This window comes from Lates calcarifer, linkage group LG10 (genome assembly GCF_001640805.2).
Source record: "Lates calcarifer isolate ASB-BC8 linkage group LG10, TLL_Latcal_v3, whole genome shotgun sequence".
Lineage (NCBI taxonomy): Eukaryota > Metazoa > Chordata > Actinopteri > Centropomidae > Lates > Lates calcarifer.
The window spans coordinates 23,598,961-23,616,132 of NC_066842.1; the positions used below are offsets into that span (position 1 = coordinate 23,598,961).

Below are 17,172 nucleotides of genomic sequence, written 5' to 3' on the forward strand. Positions count from 1 at the left end.
TATTTCTTTTTTGGTTTCAGCCTTGTTTCCATCATTTGGTCATGGTTTTTGTCCATTGCATGTAGGCACCCTCACATACAGGCCAATACACAAAATGTCTTTGACTTGTAAAGCAATTTTGAATCATTCTTATTTTTCAAATGCTTCATTACTTTTTAATGCTTTTTAAACTAAAAAACTAAGATATTTGATAGATAATATTAAGTCAGTTTGTGTATATGCTGAGACTCACAAGCCCTCCCCTCTCCTCTCTCTCAACTCCCTCTGTTGCCATGGCTACTACAGACGGTTGCCAAGTGAGGAGGATGGCTCAGTGTCGAGTAACGGCTCAGGGAAGCTGAACACCAGCAAGACCTCATCAGCCCGTAGGACAACAACTGGTAGCAGCAGCAAGAATGGCAAGGAGGAGCTGCACAAGAGGAACACCAATGGTGAGGAGGAGGAGGAGGAGGAGGAAGGCAGGAAAGATTGAATGGGTTGAAAGAAAGATGGGTAGATACTTATATAGAAAGACAGACAGAGAAATTTGTGCCCACCACAAAGTCTGCCATTGCACACTCATGGAGTGACCTAATCCATGTACACACATTTGTCACATTTGTAATTCCCACACACACCTTTACATGCTGTGATATTTTACCTAAAGGATAATTAATATGAGCTAATTAAGCACACATGGACAAAAAGAGTGAGTACACTCATACATACAGTGACTCAGCCTGTTGTTGCATCTCGTATCTGTCACTGACTACATATATACTCATAACACATAAACTCACATATTGTTTTGCTCACACATTTATACACACTCACAGTAGATACTAATGATACCTGAATCAAAAGAGTCATTTAAGTGTATGTATTTCAGTTTTCAGGTGTTTTCAGTTGACTTACCTCATTCCAGGATGCAAAGCTCAAAATGCTGCAAAGCGATAAAAGCCAACAGTCAGCGTGTTCCTTGAGCATTGCATCAAGTTACTTTTGAGTAAAATCACAGAGAAAGACAGCAAAGTGGGTGGAAAGACAATACTGCCATGTTAGGTGTAATTCAAATGCATACAACCCACAACATATGGTTCATGTATTAGAAAATGTTTAAATAGTTAAACCTATGACAATCAGAGGACTCTTCATCCTGGGAGAAAAGATATACAGCGATACACTGTGTAGTTTTTAAAAACATATTAGCACTGTCATTTTAAGTATTTATCCAAAGATTTGCATCAGCTAACATTTCTCTGTTGCCTTCTTCTTATTGTTAATGGTAATACTTCAAACATCTAAATGCATCTCAGAGCACACAGGTACTGTGCTTATTGGTGGCATTTTTTGTAGTTTGAAGAAACAATAGGTATTTTTCACAATTAACGTTTTGACATGTCACAATAGTAGAAAAGTTGTAGTTGCACTTTCCTACATGGCTGGCTGGCTACCAAGTGAAAAATAGTGACAGGTGTAAATGAGCTTTACACAGCTGTACAGATTGTTTTAACTCCCAAAAGTCAAAACTGGCTAAGAAACTGGCTAATGTAGGCATATTCATTGTATTTGTCTAATTTTTCATTATTTTTGCATCAGTAAACTTTCTGTATTTCTGTATCTGTATGTTCCAAGAATCACTGAAGTTGAACCACAATTACAGTATATTCAAAGAAAATATGCCATTTATTAAACCTGCACTTTGACAACAAGTGATTAGCAAAAAAAAAAAAAAAAATCTAGGACATGAAGTGTACTACACTTTTCATACTCTTACTTGATTCCCTGTTGTCTGTAGCACTGTGTATCTAGGCATGAAAAGATTCCTTTTCAGACCCAGGAATTGTAAGTAACAGTAATTGTTATCAGCTCTGCAGACTCAAAATTGTTTGCATAAACATTGCTCTGATAACCCTGCAGTGTTGCTTCTGTTCAGTGACATTCTGAGACATTGTGATTTTCAATTTCTTTTGCATCAGCAAACCAATGTTCATAGTAATTTGTGTGATTTATAGTGTTTATCCAAGCGAATGAATGAATATCTGGAGGAGAGGATGAGTAATTGTGTAATTGTTCATTTTCTCACTAGTGTTCACAGAGGCCCAGAGATGGACAGAGGGACTGTTTTCAGATCTCTGTCAAAGAAAATTAAAGATTAATAAGAGTGTAAATACCAAGCAGCTTAGATGTGCATTTCATAGAAGTAGAATGACTGCACACAAAATCACATAAAATACAATCAAATACAATGCAGATTAAAAGCTAATAAGGGTACCTACATGAAAGTGGTATCCATTATTCTTTTTATGTAGATTGTTTATGCCAGCATCAAACAGTACTTCACACAGAAAAATGAAGGTGCTAACTGGAACCAACAATGGTTCCTCAGAGTGATGCCATAGAAGAACCATTTTTAGTTCCAGATAGAACCTTTTAGCAAACGGGTTTTTAAAGAACCCCTAGAGGTACCTCAAAGAACCACCTTTGAACCATCTTTGAGGCACCATAAATGGTGCTTCACAGAACTTTAGCAACTTTAGCAGGTTCTTTAAGAAACCATTTTCAACAAAGTTCTTTGTGGATCCAACTGGTTCAGGAACCTCTTTTAAACGGTTCTTTAGTCATTTTTCAGAGGAAATGGTTCTTTGAGCATTTAAAATTTAATTACTATGGGTAGGTTGAAAAACAAGCACATAAACTCAGATGCTGGTTGTTTATTGACATTTATTTACACTTCATTCAATTACAGTAAGTATTAGATAAGTAAGGTATTGAAATGTACACATTAAGTCCAATGGATTCATTCACCCTCTTTGAGAAGGTAGGAGGAGTGTGGCTGAGCTGATGCTTCTTTGAGTAGCTTAAATAGAACATAAACTTTACTTGAGAATAGCCATCCAATGAGCATTCAGAAACATAATTTGAAGAAGGATCATTTCAAAACACATTCAGTATATTAAAATGTAGAAGGCACTGCACCTGTGATGTCAACCTGGAATTTGTGTAATTGTGATGGGAATGTTTCACTGTTTTCTGGCGTTTTATAGAACAAACAATTAATTGATTAATTATGAAAATAATCAGTAGATTAATTGAGAATGAAAATATTTGTTAGTTACAGCCCTTCTTGCTATTACCCAACCCAGAATAACTCCAATAAAAATGAAGAAACTTTAGTACTTTTGAGAACCATATAAGTATGCAAAGAACCAGCCCCTGAATGAAAAGGTTTTTCAATTGGTTATGGTTCTTTGAAGAACCAGCGAGCCTTTTGAAGAACCATTTAAGAACCATTATTTTTCTGTGTTGTCAATAAGCAGATTTTCAAATAAATCACAATGTTTATCTCCCTGTGTACGGAAAAAAATCCCTTAGTAACAGTGGGCACACAATACATATTTTATTGCAGTACTGCAGCCATGTATTTTGTAGAAATCAATGAATCCATATAATTGTGTTTGATTAAGATAAAAGGTCATGTCCAGCATTTGTTGTGATCTTTCATGGCAGCAGCCAGTATTCAGAGTGCAAGTTTCCTACATGTACCATTGTAGTTTCCATTCTGGTTCACAGCCTCTGCTGCTTGTAATGCCACCTGACCTGACCTTAACTGTCACACTCTGATAGGCGGTGCAGGAACAGCAACAAATAAAGTTGGCTGAGCTCCAGCCATTATGAATGGTGACAGTGTGGATTTGGAGCTGAGTTAATGGCAGACTGTTTTAGCCCCACAATGAAGCAGTCTGCCATACAATGTCAGTCAGGCAGTGAGTCACAGTGGACCCAGTACAACACAATGCTTTCCATCTGCTGCTCCTTACAGTAATACGCATCAATACACATAGCTACATATAATATGAAAAGCAGATGACACATATACAGCTAATGTTTTCTCATCAGGGGGAACAGGATAAAACACTGCACTGAGCTAGAGTCACCATGACAAGTAAATCTTGAAACAAAATGAGATAAATGTGATTATTTTGGAATGTATGATAGGATGGTCAGGCCAATGTAAGCATGGAAATAACAGAGCACACAAAAACATACAATTCTGTCTAACACACACCCAATGTACATACCTACTCCAATCCTATTAGGTTCTCAAGAGTTGGGTTTCTATTTCTTTGCTATATTTTTTGCACATTTATCATTTACTAGGGCCAGATAGTGTTGTCAGCACCAGCAATCAATGACCTCAATTTAAATCTTAATTTGCAGCATAAAAAAATAGAACAAACATATTCTGCTCACAGCTTACATTTTGTATTTGGTAAAACAAAATATGCATCAAATAGTTTACGATAGTGCTTTTATGCCAAGTGTTAGATGAGAAAAATGATACCACTTTCATATCTGTCTGTTCATAAAAGTCAATAGCCAGTCATTAGCGTAAATACTAGAAACGAGGAGACAACTTGCCTGGCTCTGCATATAACCACCCTGTAAAACCATAACTTCTTGTTCACATCTGTTGGTGAACTTCAGAGGTGTTGGTAGCTATATGTTGTCACAGAGGCAGACTTACTGCCTTTACAGCCTTAGAACCCCTATGCTAAACTAAGCTCACCTGCTCTAGACTGTAACTTTAAATTTACTGTAAAGACAGAGAATTTTATTGATCTTCTTATCTAACTCTCATCCAGAAAGCATGCAAGTTTTCCAGAATGAAGTCTCAATCCTTTAAATGCACCCCAACAGAGCAAAGTGCACCAAAGGGCAATGCTCCTTTGAGACCTAAAAGGTTAAAATAGATCAGGTAACAATATGCTTCAAATTACTGTGATAAATTTGCAAGTCTTTCTCCCCAATTCGACAATCATTCTTGAGTGAATTATGTGGGTATTGGTAGAATTTGTGATAATATTACTGGAGAATCACAGCTTCTTGGAAAGACTCTTATCATTTGCTTATTACTAACCTATTTGTTCTCTTTTTCTCAGACCCATATGAAGACCATTCAGGTTCTCTGCGTCTCATTACCATTAAACCCATGACGGCTCAGCCAACATACTCCTACCCCTCCTCCTCCTCCCACAGCCAAGACTCTGTGGTCGTCAATGGAGAGGTGAGTCTGCACACACACACACACACACATTCTGTGTTGTATACATAATGTACACACACCCTTAAGGCTTTCTGGTACTCAACTGTGAGGTGAGTCTGCAGTCTTGACAGTATAGGGCAGAGAAAAAACCAGAACATCATCATCATGAGTCACACAGATAGATAAAGTGCAACAGCATTAGGTGGACATGTAGTGTTGCAGATATTTTACAGTCATATTCCTTAGTTCAAGTTTATGTTTGACTGATAACTGATGTGACATGATAAGATATAAAGTATCAACATTTTACATCCCACGGCTAATTTGTTTTATTTTATATAGTTTTTCCAATGCATGGCCCAGAGTGTCATGGAAAGGAGAAGCTAAATGCATGATAAGAAAAGGAAAAGCAGCGAGGAAGTGGACATTTAAATGGGAAAGAAATTGCCCTTTAAATTAAATTAAAATCTATATTCTTAATTCAATTTATGAATCCAGTTATTTATTTATGTTTTTAAACTGCATTTTTAATCAGATTTTTAAATTCCATTATTTATTCATGATATTCTGTCATGTATTTTTAAATTATGTACTTTTACTGTGTTATGTTGTTTTTGTAAACCACTTTTTAATTTGAACCATTTATTGATAGATTAATATGTCATTTGTAAATGAATGGATTACTTTGTAATCTAGTTGTGGTTCTCCATAAAAAGTTGGGTTAATAGTATTGGTTCAACTGTCTGACTGTAAATTGTACGAAAATTAGTTCAGTTCCAGCTTTTCTGGAATCGGGTTGCGGTGGCAACAGGCTAAGCAGGGCATTCCAGACGTCCCTCTCCCTGGCAACATTTTCCAGCTCCTCCTGGGGGATTCCAAGGCATTCCCAGGCCAGAAGAGACACATAATCTCTCCAACGCGTCCTGGGTCTACCCCAGGGTCTCCAGTTGGGTGTGCCTGGAAGATCTCTAAAGGGAGTCTCCTAGGAGGCATCCTAACCAGATGCCCGAACCACCTCAACTGGCTCCTTTCGACACAAAGGAGCAGGGGCTCTACTCCGAGCTCCCTCCAGATGTCCAGGCTTCTCACCCTATCTCTAAGGCTGAGCCCAGACACCTTCTGGAGGAAACTCATTTCAGCCGCCTGTATCCGTGATCTCATTCTTTCGGTCACTACCCAGATCTTGTGACCATAGGTGAGAGTTGGAATGTAGATCAGCTGGTAAACTGAAAGCTTTGCCTTTCAACTCAGCTCGCTCTTCACCACAACGGTCCAGTACAATGACCACATTACTGCTGACACCGCACCGATCCGCCTGTCAATCTCACGCTCCATCCTCCCATCACTCATGAACAAGACCCCAAGATACTTCAACTCCTTCGCTTGAGGCAGCAATTCTCCCCCCACCCTCAGATGGCCTCAGATTTGGAGGTGCTGACCCTCATCCCCACCGCTTCACACTCAGCTGCGAACTACCCCAGTGTGTGCTGAAGGTCACAGTCTGATGAGACCAACAAAACCACATCATCTGCAAAAAGCAGAGATGCGATTCTGAGGTTCCCAAACTGAACACACTCCTCACGTCGGCTGTGCTCTGAGATCCTGTCCTTGAATACCATGAACAGGGCCGGAGATAAGGGACAGCCTTGGTGCAGTCCAACACCCACCGGAAATGTGTTTGACTTTGTGCCGAGAATGCGTACACAGCTCTCACTTTGGTTGTACAAGGACTGGATGGCTCGTATCAGCGGCCCCTGTACCCCATACTCCCACAGTACCCCCCACAGGATACGGGACACGGTCATAGGCCTTTTCCAAGTCTACAAAACACATGTAGACTGGCTGGTCAAATTCCCATGACTCCCTCAGCAATCCTGCAAGAGTGAAAAGCTGGTCCACTGTTCCGCGGCCAGGACGAAATCCACATTGTTCCTCCTGAATCCGAGGTTCGGCAATCGGTCTGAGCCTCCTTTCCACCACCCTGGTCTGCCACTCCCCAGGTACTGTCCCCGTCTCCATGTGACACTGCAGAGGCATGTCAGCCATGACAGCCCCACAATGTCCAGAACCTTTAGCATCTCAGGTCGAATCTCATCCACAACTGGCGTCTTGCCACTGGGCAGCGAGTCTTCAGGCTCTACCTCTAGCTGAACACAGCCTGAGGCAGGCCCTGCTTTCCCTTCCTGAGCCGCCGGACGGTTTGCCAGAACAGCCTCGAGGCCAGCCGAAAGTCCTTCTCCATGACTTACCTGAACTCCTCCCACACTTTTTTTGAACTTTTTTTGAACTCCTCCCACACGTTTTTGCTTCTGCAACCGCGGAAGCTGCAGCCCTTCTGGCCTCCCGGTACCTGCCTGCTGCTTCAGAAGACCCCTGGGCCAATCAAGCCTGATAGGCCTGCTTCTTCAGCCTGACGGCTTCCCTCACCGTTGGTGTCCACCAGCGGGTTCTTGGGCTGCTGTCCCGACAGGCACTGACCACCTTCTGACCACAACTCCTGCCTGCTGCGTCTGCAATGGAGGCTTTGAACATGGTCCAGTCGGACTCAATGTCCCCAGCCTCCTTCGGGATGCACGAGTAGTTCCTCTGGATGTGAGAGTTGAAGACCTCCTGGACAGGGTGCCTCTGTCAGACGTTCCCAGCGCACCCTCACTACTCGAAGACATGTGGCCGCAGATCTGATGATACAAACACAAAGTCGATCATTGATCTTTGGCCTAAGGTGCTCTGGTACCACGTACACTTATGAGCCACCCTATGCTTGAACATGGTGTTCGTTATGGCCAAACTGTGACTAGCACAGAGGTCCAATAACAAAACACCGCTCAGGTTCAGATTGGGGAGGCCGTTCCTCCCAATCATACCCCTCTAGGTTTCCCCATCGTCACCCACGTGAGCGTTGAAGTCCCCCAACAGAACTATGGAATCCCCAGCCGGCACCCTTTCCAGGACACCACCCAGAAACTCCAAGAAGTCTGGATACTTCGAACTGCTGTTCGGTGCATATGCACACACAACAGCACCAACACCTCCCACACCAGCTCAGGCTCTTTCCCTGCCAGAGAGGTGACATTCCATGTCCCTAGAGCTAGTCTGCGCCACCAGGCCCTGCCTTTGTCTGCCACCTAGCTGGCAAAGCACCTGACCCCAATGCCTATCCTCGCATGTGTTGGGTCCACAGGGTGGCGGTTCCATGTAATTTGATTGGGCCGAGCCCGGCTGGGCCCCATGAGTGTAAGCCCGGCCACCAGACACTTTTTTTTGAATATTCATAGGTGTATAGTTATTGAGTCAGTGGTGTCAAATATATTCAGTTTAAAATCAGTTACATTAGTTCATCTGGCAGGGCTAACAGACGAAAAGGTTTGGGAACCACTGCTTTGTGTTACATTCTTCCATTTCAGTTGAATGTTATCCTGCACTTCCTCTACTTTAGTATTATTATATCATCTCCTTTGGGGCACATTGCAATTTAGCAGTTGCTACAATCACTATACATGCTACACTCTCCCCCTCTAATACCTCACAGTCATTGTCACTTTTCTCCCACCCAGCTCATCTCTCACTCTCCCCTTCCTCCTTTTTCCACTTCAATCTCTCTGCAGCTGAAACAGAAATATACAGGCTGATGATAAATCATCCCTCTATCTATTAACATAAGACCAGAAAATCCCCTCAGGGACTCCCTAGTTTTCCAGTCATCTGCACCTGACTGGTTTACATTAGCAGAAAATATCATGTGTAGGATATGACAGGATGGAATGTAAAGAATGTTTGAACCAGAAAGGCAGGACAAAAAGTTGTTGAAGTAGTTCAGCATGAAAAACACCACTCAAAAATATGATTATTACTTGAATTCAGTATTTGAATCCATTGTTTGCAGGCAAACCATGGCGGGTTGAAGCAGAAGTCGGACATTGAGCACTACAGGAACAAACTGCGTCAGAAGGCCCGCAGAAAGGGTTATGGAGAGTTCTCGCTATCTGAGAGCGGCAGCCACGGTTACAGTCACCGTGACACCAGGCATAGTCGGCACGATAATGGGGTCAAGGAGCCAATGACCGCAGAGGAGAAGAGGGCCTCTTTTGCAGGATGTCATAAGAGGTATGGGAGTAGGCAACGTTGGGGTTACACAATTTGAAATTATTTAATTTGAGTGTAATTACATGCATGACTTCATCAAAAATATAAAAATACAAATCCAAAGAATCAACCACAAAATTATATTTTTTGTTCAAATATTATTCAAACAGTGGCAACAGTGGCTGCCATGGGACAAAATCTCACCAAGTGTAAATTGTCAAATAAAAATGTTTGACAATACCAAAATTAGAGGATTAGACTAAAGTATCGGAGCAGAGTCCTATTTCATTATTGAAGCCTATGAAATTATTCAGGTTTTCATTCATCATTATTCAAGGAGCACACTATTAAACTAAGTGCTTTACAACTGACTGCTATTGTCAGGTAGAATGAATCCTAGTTTTATGAAATTGATTTATGCATTTATGTGCTGTTTATTAAATATTAAAAATTAAGCGTGTAATGATAAAATATTTTTTTCTAACACTAAGTATAGGTCCACTGTTGATCTGTAGCTGTAAAGCTTAGTTGCTAAGCAACACATAAGGAGTGAGTGAGTAGGGAGATGATTTTGGTTAGGACATTACTATTTTACAGTTAGTACAGATGTGTGCCTGTTCTGCTTTTATTTGTCACTATCTGATTTAATACACAGTTCATGAATTCTTTTATCTACTGTTCAGTCAAAGAAAGGCACGTATTTGCTTTTTTACTAACCCCAACCCATTAAACAGCATCAAGATTATTATGTTAAATATCTATCTAAATCATGATATTTTTTTACATTGGAGAAGATCATTTCACCTGCTCTGATTGAGACCTCAACATTTTCCTTATTTGCCTAATATCATGCATCATCAATGCATATCATCTCCCACTGAACTTTGTTGTAACAAGTATAGGATGTACACAGCACATAAATTGCAATACAGTGAAGGGCAGGATAATGAAATAAAATGAAAATCTTTGTTGTACTGTGTTTTAATAGCTTTTTTTGGTTTTACATTCTGTAATACTGTTGATGTGATGTATTGTATGACATAGATAATCAGCTTACAATAATGTGGCATCATGCTTGTAAATTTTGATTTATGAGCATTTTATTTGGTCAAATGTATGTTTGGTTAAATGTATAAATATGGGAGCTTGCCTTTAAAATCCTACCACATTAAACTGTTACAAGTAAACTCCTTTTGTTTTTTAAACCCCTAAATTACCCTCCTCCAATGGATGCTTGATGATTATGTCACTGTTGGCTGGAGGCAAAACAGAGGAAAAACCGCAGACAAATTCAGAACATCTCAGAATAATAGGCCAGATAACCAAGCAAAAATGTCATCTTGCTGTGTTGCTGGTTGCCAGAATCTAAGTAACAATAGGTCTGAGTCACTTTAAGTCACACAAACATACATGCTCACAGACACACATGCACACAGACAGGCAGGAGAGCAGCCAGGACTAACTTCCCTGTCATCATCAGCAGAGCCACTGTCGCCTTCTTGCGTGTGTTGTGCTGATATTTTGGTCTGACATTTAGACGTTTGGGGTCGACGTCTGTCCATCTTTTAGACTTATAACACTTACAGGAGCTTAACAAGTTGTCAATCTGTCTCCTCTGCTCCTCCACTCTGTGTGCAGACACATGCACAGGAGGATAACATGCACATGTTGTATGATAGTGTTTACCAGAAAGGGGTCTATATATAGAACTTATGGCAATGAGCTATAGTCACAGTGTTATTGTTTTTCTTACACATATCCACCAGGTACTCCCATCCACGGGAGCCCACCTATTGGAGCAGACAGTCTCTGAGCAGCCCGAGCCCAGTGGAGACGGAGATGGACCTGCTGGTCCTGAGAGAAAGATCCAGAAGGGGCATCCGTAACAATGGCTACGATGTGAGTAAATGGACTTGCTGACCTTTAGTTTTCTGAATAATACTTCTATAACCCTTAAAGTTTTGACCAGGACCAAAGGTCTGTGTAGAGGATGTGAATGATTTGCTGCTGCAGAAATTCAGAAAAATACCCAGCAGCAAGACCATGCAAAGCTTGAATTGAAAAAGAATTTTGAAGTTGGATTCTGTAAGAGACTCTAATATTGAAGCCCAACCTCTGACCAGGTGAGAGAGGATACAGAAGAATGATTAAAACCTTTGATTTTTTCCTCTTCCAAATGAGTCGCAAAGTAAAGCTCTGCCTCTTTGTCAAACTAATAAAATAATCTGCTAAGAGCATTTGTAACTCTAATCCTTTCTTTCCCTCCTTTACTCTCACTCTGACACTCTGAGTGCACACCTAGAAGATTAACAAATTTCTTCTCAAACTATAAACTTACACCAAACACAAAGATAAAGAAATAGAAAAAGTAAGAAGGAAAAGACAGAAATGACAAAACAGTTAGAGAGACTGATTCTTTCACCATAAAGACAGAGAAAGGAAGAAAGATGGAGAGAGCAGGAGATAAAATGAGGACAGATAGGGTGAATGTGAGTGAACTCTTTTGCACTGCTTCTTCAGTAACAGCAGCAACCATGCTACCTAGCTGAATGTCAATAACAAAATGTGATTATAGCCTATTCATGGATTCAGATGGGAGGCTCGATAGTGGCTATTAGCATTGGCTTTGCCAAAATGGCACAAGGAGAACAGACTGTTTGTGTATGAGCATGTTTGTATGTATGTATAAAGTAGATATACGGCATATCTTACCAGTTTGATTTTCATGCTTTAGAATTGTTGCTATGTCTAACTTACTATATTCTGTGTTTATGTTTGGGGCTTTTGGTTTGGGGCTATATTTGCCTATGTCATATTTGTGTGTGTGTGTGTGTGTGTTCTGTTTTGGATTGTGTAAGTGTGGATATGCCATTAGGGCTGGGTACTAATTTAATATGATCATTTATCAACTTTTGGTGAAATCCTGTTGTGATGATATGATCAGATTTTATTTTCTTTTTACACTGTTCAAAGCAACTTTTAATCAAAAATGGACAAAATTACTTATTGATGTTTTTGTTATATGAGTCTAAAGAGTTTTGTCTGATTTAAATCAGTTAGATTAATAATCATTGCACTGGACATTACTTTAACTATTTTCACTGTGACTTTGTATAAATATAGCATATAATGTAATATATTTCAAAAGGAAAATGTTCTTAGTAATATTGTGATATTAATTTCAACCATATTATCTAGCCCACAACTTATGTGTTTATTACATCTTATATGGATAGTATAGAGCAGTCATTAACTCCAGGTACTTGTGCCCCAGTGTGCAATTACCATGGGGTACTTCTTTACAATTTATACCATTAAAACAAATCCAATGTAAACATTTGAAACATAACATTTGGTGTTGTTAAAGGGGCTCATCAGACAAAAAGGTTTGGAACCAATTTTAAAAATGAACAAACAGCCTTTTGGGTTCATCATGTCAATACATGAAAATATATAAATACATGAAATATATTAAAATATATATGAGGTATGGCTATTAAATAATGAGACTAATGCTGTAATACACTTTGAACATAGACATTGTTCATTGTCTTTCTCCTTCTACATCCTCCTTTCTCCATCAACACACCGCTGCATTCAGGTCTTCCACTGATCAAAGCAGTGCAGTAGGTCTTCTTTGGACAGTTGTCTCAGAGCCTCTGTCGTTCTTTTCTTAACTTCTGACAGACTCAAAACGTGTTCCTTTGAGAAACTGCTTTACTGAGAGAGCAGTGTGAACTGGCACGTTGTCTTGATGAAGAATGAAACAATTTTCCCACAACTGTGGTTTCTCTCTTTGGACTTTTTCTCTTTTTATCAGTGGAGCCCTCTTCTGCTCTCATTCTTATACTGATACTGATACAACTGTTTGTTGAATGTTTTCAGAAGTTTTTGATGTTCATGGGCTCCCAGAACGTTCATCGTCTTGGACATCCTCTCTGCCTTCACTAAATCTTTTGTGCCATTCAAACACGTGTGTGTGTGTGCAGTGTTCCCCATACACCTTGGCTAATATACAAAAAGATTCAGCTGCGTGCACTTCAGTCAGTAGCTAGCATTGAACTAAAGACGCCACTTATTGTGTGAATACCCAACCTTTAATATATAACACTCAGTGTGACTGTGAACCACATGGTTTTACCTTCATAAGCGCAGTCCCATTATTTGATAGCCATACTTCATATCTCCATAGAGGCTACAGGACTAATGATTCTACTTGATTAGAAATAACTGTTAAATATTGGCTGTTAAGTCTACATTCCCTTATTTAAAACCAATTGGGCAACTGCTGCTGCATTTTCTGTGACCTGCTCCTGACCACCTTAAAATCACTGACACCAGAATCCTCTGTAAATGCTTCATGGAATGTGTTTCTCAGGAAACCAGAGGTTCATACAGTAGGTGATCAGAGATGGTGACTTGATCTGTCAGGAACACTCACAACTTCAGTGTTGATATCCTCAACACTAAATGGACAAGCTGATGAATACTGAATGAGTGTGTGTGTGTATGTGCTCTTTCCACAGGGTGAACCAGAGCCATTTGAAGAGACCAACGTAGACCGTCTGATGAGCTCTCTTGGTTATGGAGGTGGATCTACTGGCACCGGGAACGGCAGCCTGGGGGTGAAAGCTCACCGTGGCTCTGACTCCTCCACGCTCAGCTCTCAGCCATCCATTGACGAGGTCCGCACGCAAATGCATATGTTGCTAGGCAACGCCTTCAGCCTGGCACCCCCGGACCATGACCCACCTTCCCCTCCAACCAAGTAAATCCATATTTTTATTCATTTTTTTAAAAAATCTTTTCATAGATTATTTATTTCTTAACACATCTGCATGATTTACAGTATTGTGTAGGAATAAAAAAATTTAGTTGCCCTGACACAGAGTTTGAACTGTGCATACATCCCACTCCCAAACTGTTCTTCAGAAAGTAGAATGGATTTATCTCAACATGTCTGCTTCTTTCTAGTTAACTTTCCCTTCTCTCATCAGCAGCCGTCACCATCACCACCACCATGCCCACAGCGCTTACAACCCCTCCCATGCCAGCCACTACAGTGACGGGGTGACCAGCGCCCCAGGGACCATGAACCATCCCTGTGGAGGCAGACAGAGGAGCACAGGCTATGAGGACATGCACCAGTGCAGCCTGCCCAAACCAGTAAGCACTAGGAGAGATTAAAGGCTCTGTTCACTCAATTTACAAAAACAGTCAGTGGAATTATAGTGGATCTAACCATGTAGGTAGTTCTCATTTTATTAGTCCAAGGTTTGAGATATCTGTCTCTCATATATCAGTCTCCACTCCAATACAATGGAGGACAATGGTGTATGTGTGGTCCTCCCAGTGTTAAAAAATGACATTTCCAAAATTCAGTGGAGATATTTTTAAAATGAAAACCATTCACAGCAAGGGACTTTGGAGAGAAACACATAGAAGTTTTGCAGCTGAATATTTCTTGCCTACTTAAGGACAATAAACATGTTACATATTATCACCTTATAAAATTGTTATGGCCACATAGACTGTCAGTCAGACTGACAAACAGTTGCTTACATTTGGAGTTGTGTTTGTGTCCAGCTGACAAATGAAAGCTCAATATTCACACAATATTCACTATTTTGTGCTCTACCAGCTTCTGAAAGAAATGATTTGGTTCTTTAGCTGCCACACTGCCACTATATTCACCAGCTAGTCTCTCTGTTAGCAATTTGGTGCTTGGCAGATAGCATACAGTGGGTTTTTAAGGTTCTTTTGCTGAAAACAGCTGCCTGCTGCCTCTGGAAACAAGGCTACTGAGAGCAGTGAGTCAACCAAAACAATAAAGCTGTAGGCCATAAAACCAAAACAATGTGCTGAAAGGTGCTGAAACACACTGAATAATGATTTAAGTATTACTGCAGTTCAAGGTTGCCTAATAGTGCTAGTAAATTTTAGTAAATTAATGAAACCTCTTGGAGCCAGTCAAAGTCATGCATATTTAGGTTTTTCTATAGATTTTTGGACATATTGAATAGTTATATGTAGAGATGGTCATACGTGTGTGCTGTATTCTCTAAAAATTCACCAAAATTTCTCGATGAACTGTGACTCTGTGCTCAAAACGTTAAATTGTTTGCACACAGAGACCTTCAACTTGGACATTCAGAAAAGCTGCTGTTACTGCTGTCAATTTGTGTATTGCTAACATCAGCAAAGTAGAAGCTTTACAGAGATTAAAGAGAGACTGAGGACTGAGCTCCCACCAACAAATAAAGTTGTCTTGTGTAGTTTGAATTGGAATGTGCATCAGATCCTCTGTGTTGTGCTGTATTCAAACAGTCATCTGATTCACTAGTCCTCTTATTTGTTTTTTGTTTATGTTCCTTTGTGTGGTATTCTGACTTTGGCGTAAGTAAAGTTAAAGTTGTATGTTTTATACTTATACTATTGCATCAAGATTCAGACAGAGCTCTTAACTATATTTGTGGTTTCTGTAGGGTTTCCGGTTCACTCAACTTCCTGATATGGGCATTGGTTCTCCTCCGCCACTGATCCCCTCTAGACCAGGACCACCACCTGGGACCTCACTACGACGGTACCACCCACACACATACAAATATATATGTTTTAGGCAGTTTTAGGCACTTATGGTAAAGTGAGGATGCTGTCAAAAATAATCCCATGATTAATTTTTATTCATCAGTTAACCTCATGTGAAGTGCAGTAAAAAGAAAAAAACTAAATCAGACCAGTATTTCTTATGATGCCACCTCCCATCTTTAAAACAGCTCCAGTTCTCCTCAGTACACCTGTACTTAGGTAGTTTTTTTCCAGCATGTTGGAGAAGTTGCCTCACTTCCTCTGTGGATTCAGGCTGTCTCAGTGTTCACTGTGTCTTCATGTAATCTCATGATGACACTTCTTTATGATGCTGACTGTGTATATATATATATATTATATATATACATATAGAGAGAGAGAGCATTGGTGAGTCCTCAGCCAATCACTAATTACTATATCAGATAAGGATATAAATTATTAGAGTGCACAGGAGAAGACATTGTGGAAAAAGCATTAAAATATCAATTGGCATCATTCAAACTGTCTGCCCTCCACATCCACTCTCTCCCAGTGCCTCTCACTTCTCTCTCTCAGGCCCATATGTTTGTCTGCATCGTTTGAACCAAGCAGCTTCTTCATTTAAATGCTGTTGCTGTGTGCACGGTGTTGCTGGGCACTTCAGGCTGCAGAGTGATTGACTGTTGTGCTGTTTGTGGTTGCATGGAGAAGCATGATCGCCATCTAGTGGATGAAGTGAGAAGCAAACACTTGAAAGTTATGCTCCAGCTGCGATGTGCTGCAAACTGAGAGGAACAAACTCAACACTGCAGGAAAATGCAAAAAAATAAAACAAAACAAAAACACTGATCTTGTCAGAATATAATTTATATATTTTGAATCACATTTATATCTAATTAGGATATTATATCTGTGCTTGAGCTATGCAGGCCCAAACTCTAACCAAGCACAGCTGTGTTGGTTTTATAATTTTCTAATTATTGCTAATTTAATTTTGAATCAGAACTATTGGTGTGTGACCATTATTTTTACATCAAAACCAGAACTTAAATGTTTAAATAGTTAATCACTCAACTTGTCATACATCAGCACCTCTGTGCCCTCAGGGAAGAAGAGTGCAGCATGTTAATTCCTCTTAACATATAACAATAATACCTTGATAACAAGCAGAGCACTAAGGTTGTTGGGCATGCATGGGGCAGTGGTCTCTGTAGTTCTCATTTCCCTTTGCGCTATTCCACTGCAGCTGTAACAAAACTACAGTTTTGCCTGAAAGATCTATTGTTTGTTACTGTACAGGTCCACAACAGTATTGAGACACTTTTGTTATTGCAATATTGTTACATCCCTATTATTTAGTTTTATTTTCTGTCACGTTTTCACAGCACAAAGATATATTTTATCTTCGCAGCAGATTAAAACAGTTCCACATGTACTTTTGCCTTGAATGCAGCATTTGATTATATGTTAACCCTTAAAAAACAACTAATTTAAAT

General features: G+C 40.0%; 1 protein-coding gene across 1 annotated transcript in view; it reads left to right on the plus strand.

Annotated features, from left to right (window-relative positions):
- The window catches only part of kiaa1549la (KIAA1549-like a), a 97,210-nt gene that overhangs the window by 72,485 nt on the left and 7,553 nt on the right, over positions 1–17,172 (plus strand). Inside the window, 7 exon segments of the mRNA XM_018704088.2 lie at positions 286–431; positions 4,923–5,047; positions 8,910–9,130; positions 10,876–11,008; positions 13,636–13,877; positions 14,110–14,275; positions 15,595–15,692. Of these exon segments, the coding sequence (XP_018559604.1) occupies positions 286–431; positions 4,923–5,047; positions 8,910–9,130; positions 10,876–11,008; positions 13,636–13,877; positions 14,110–14,275; positions 15,595–15,692 (1,131 nt within the window).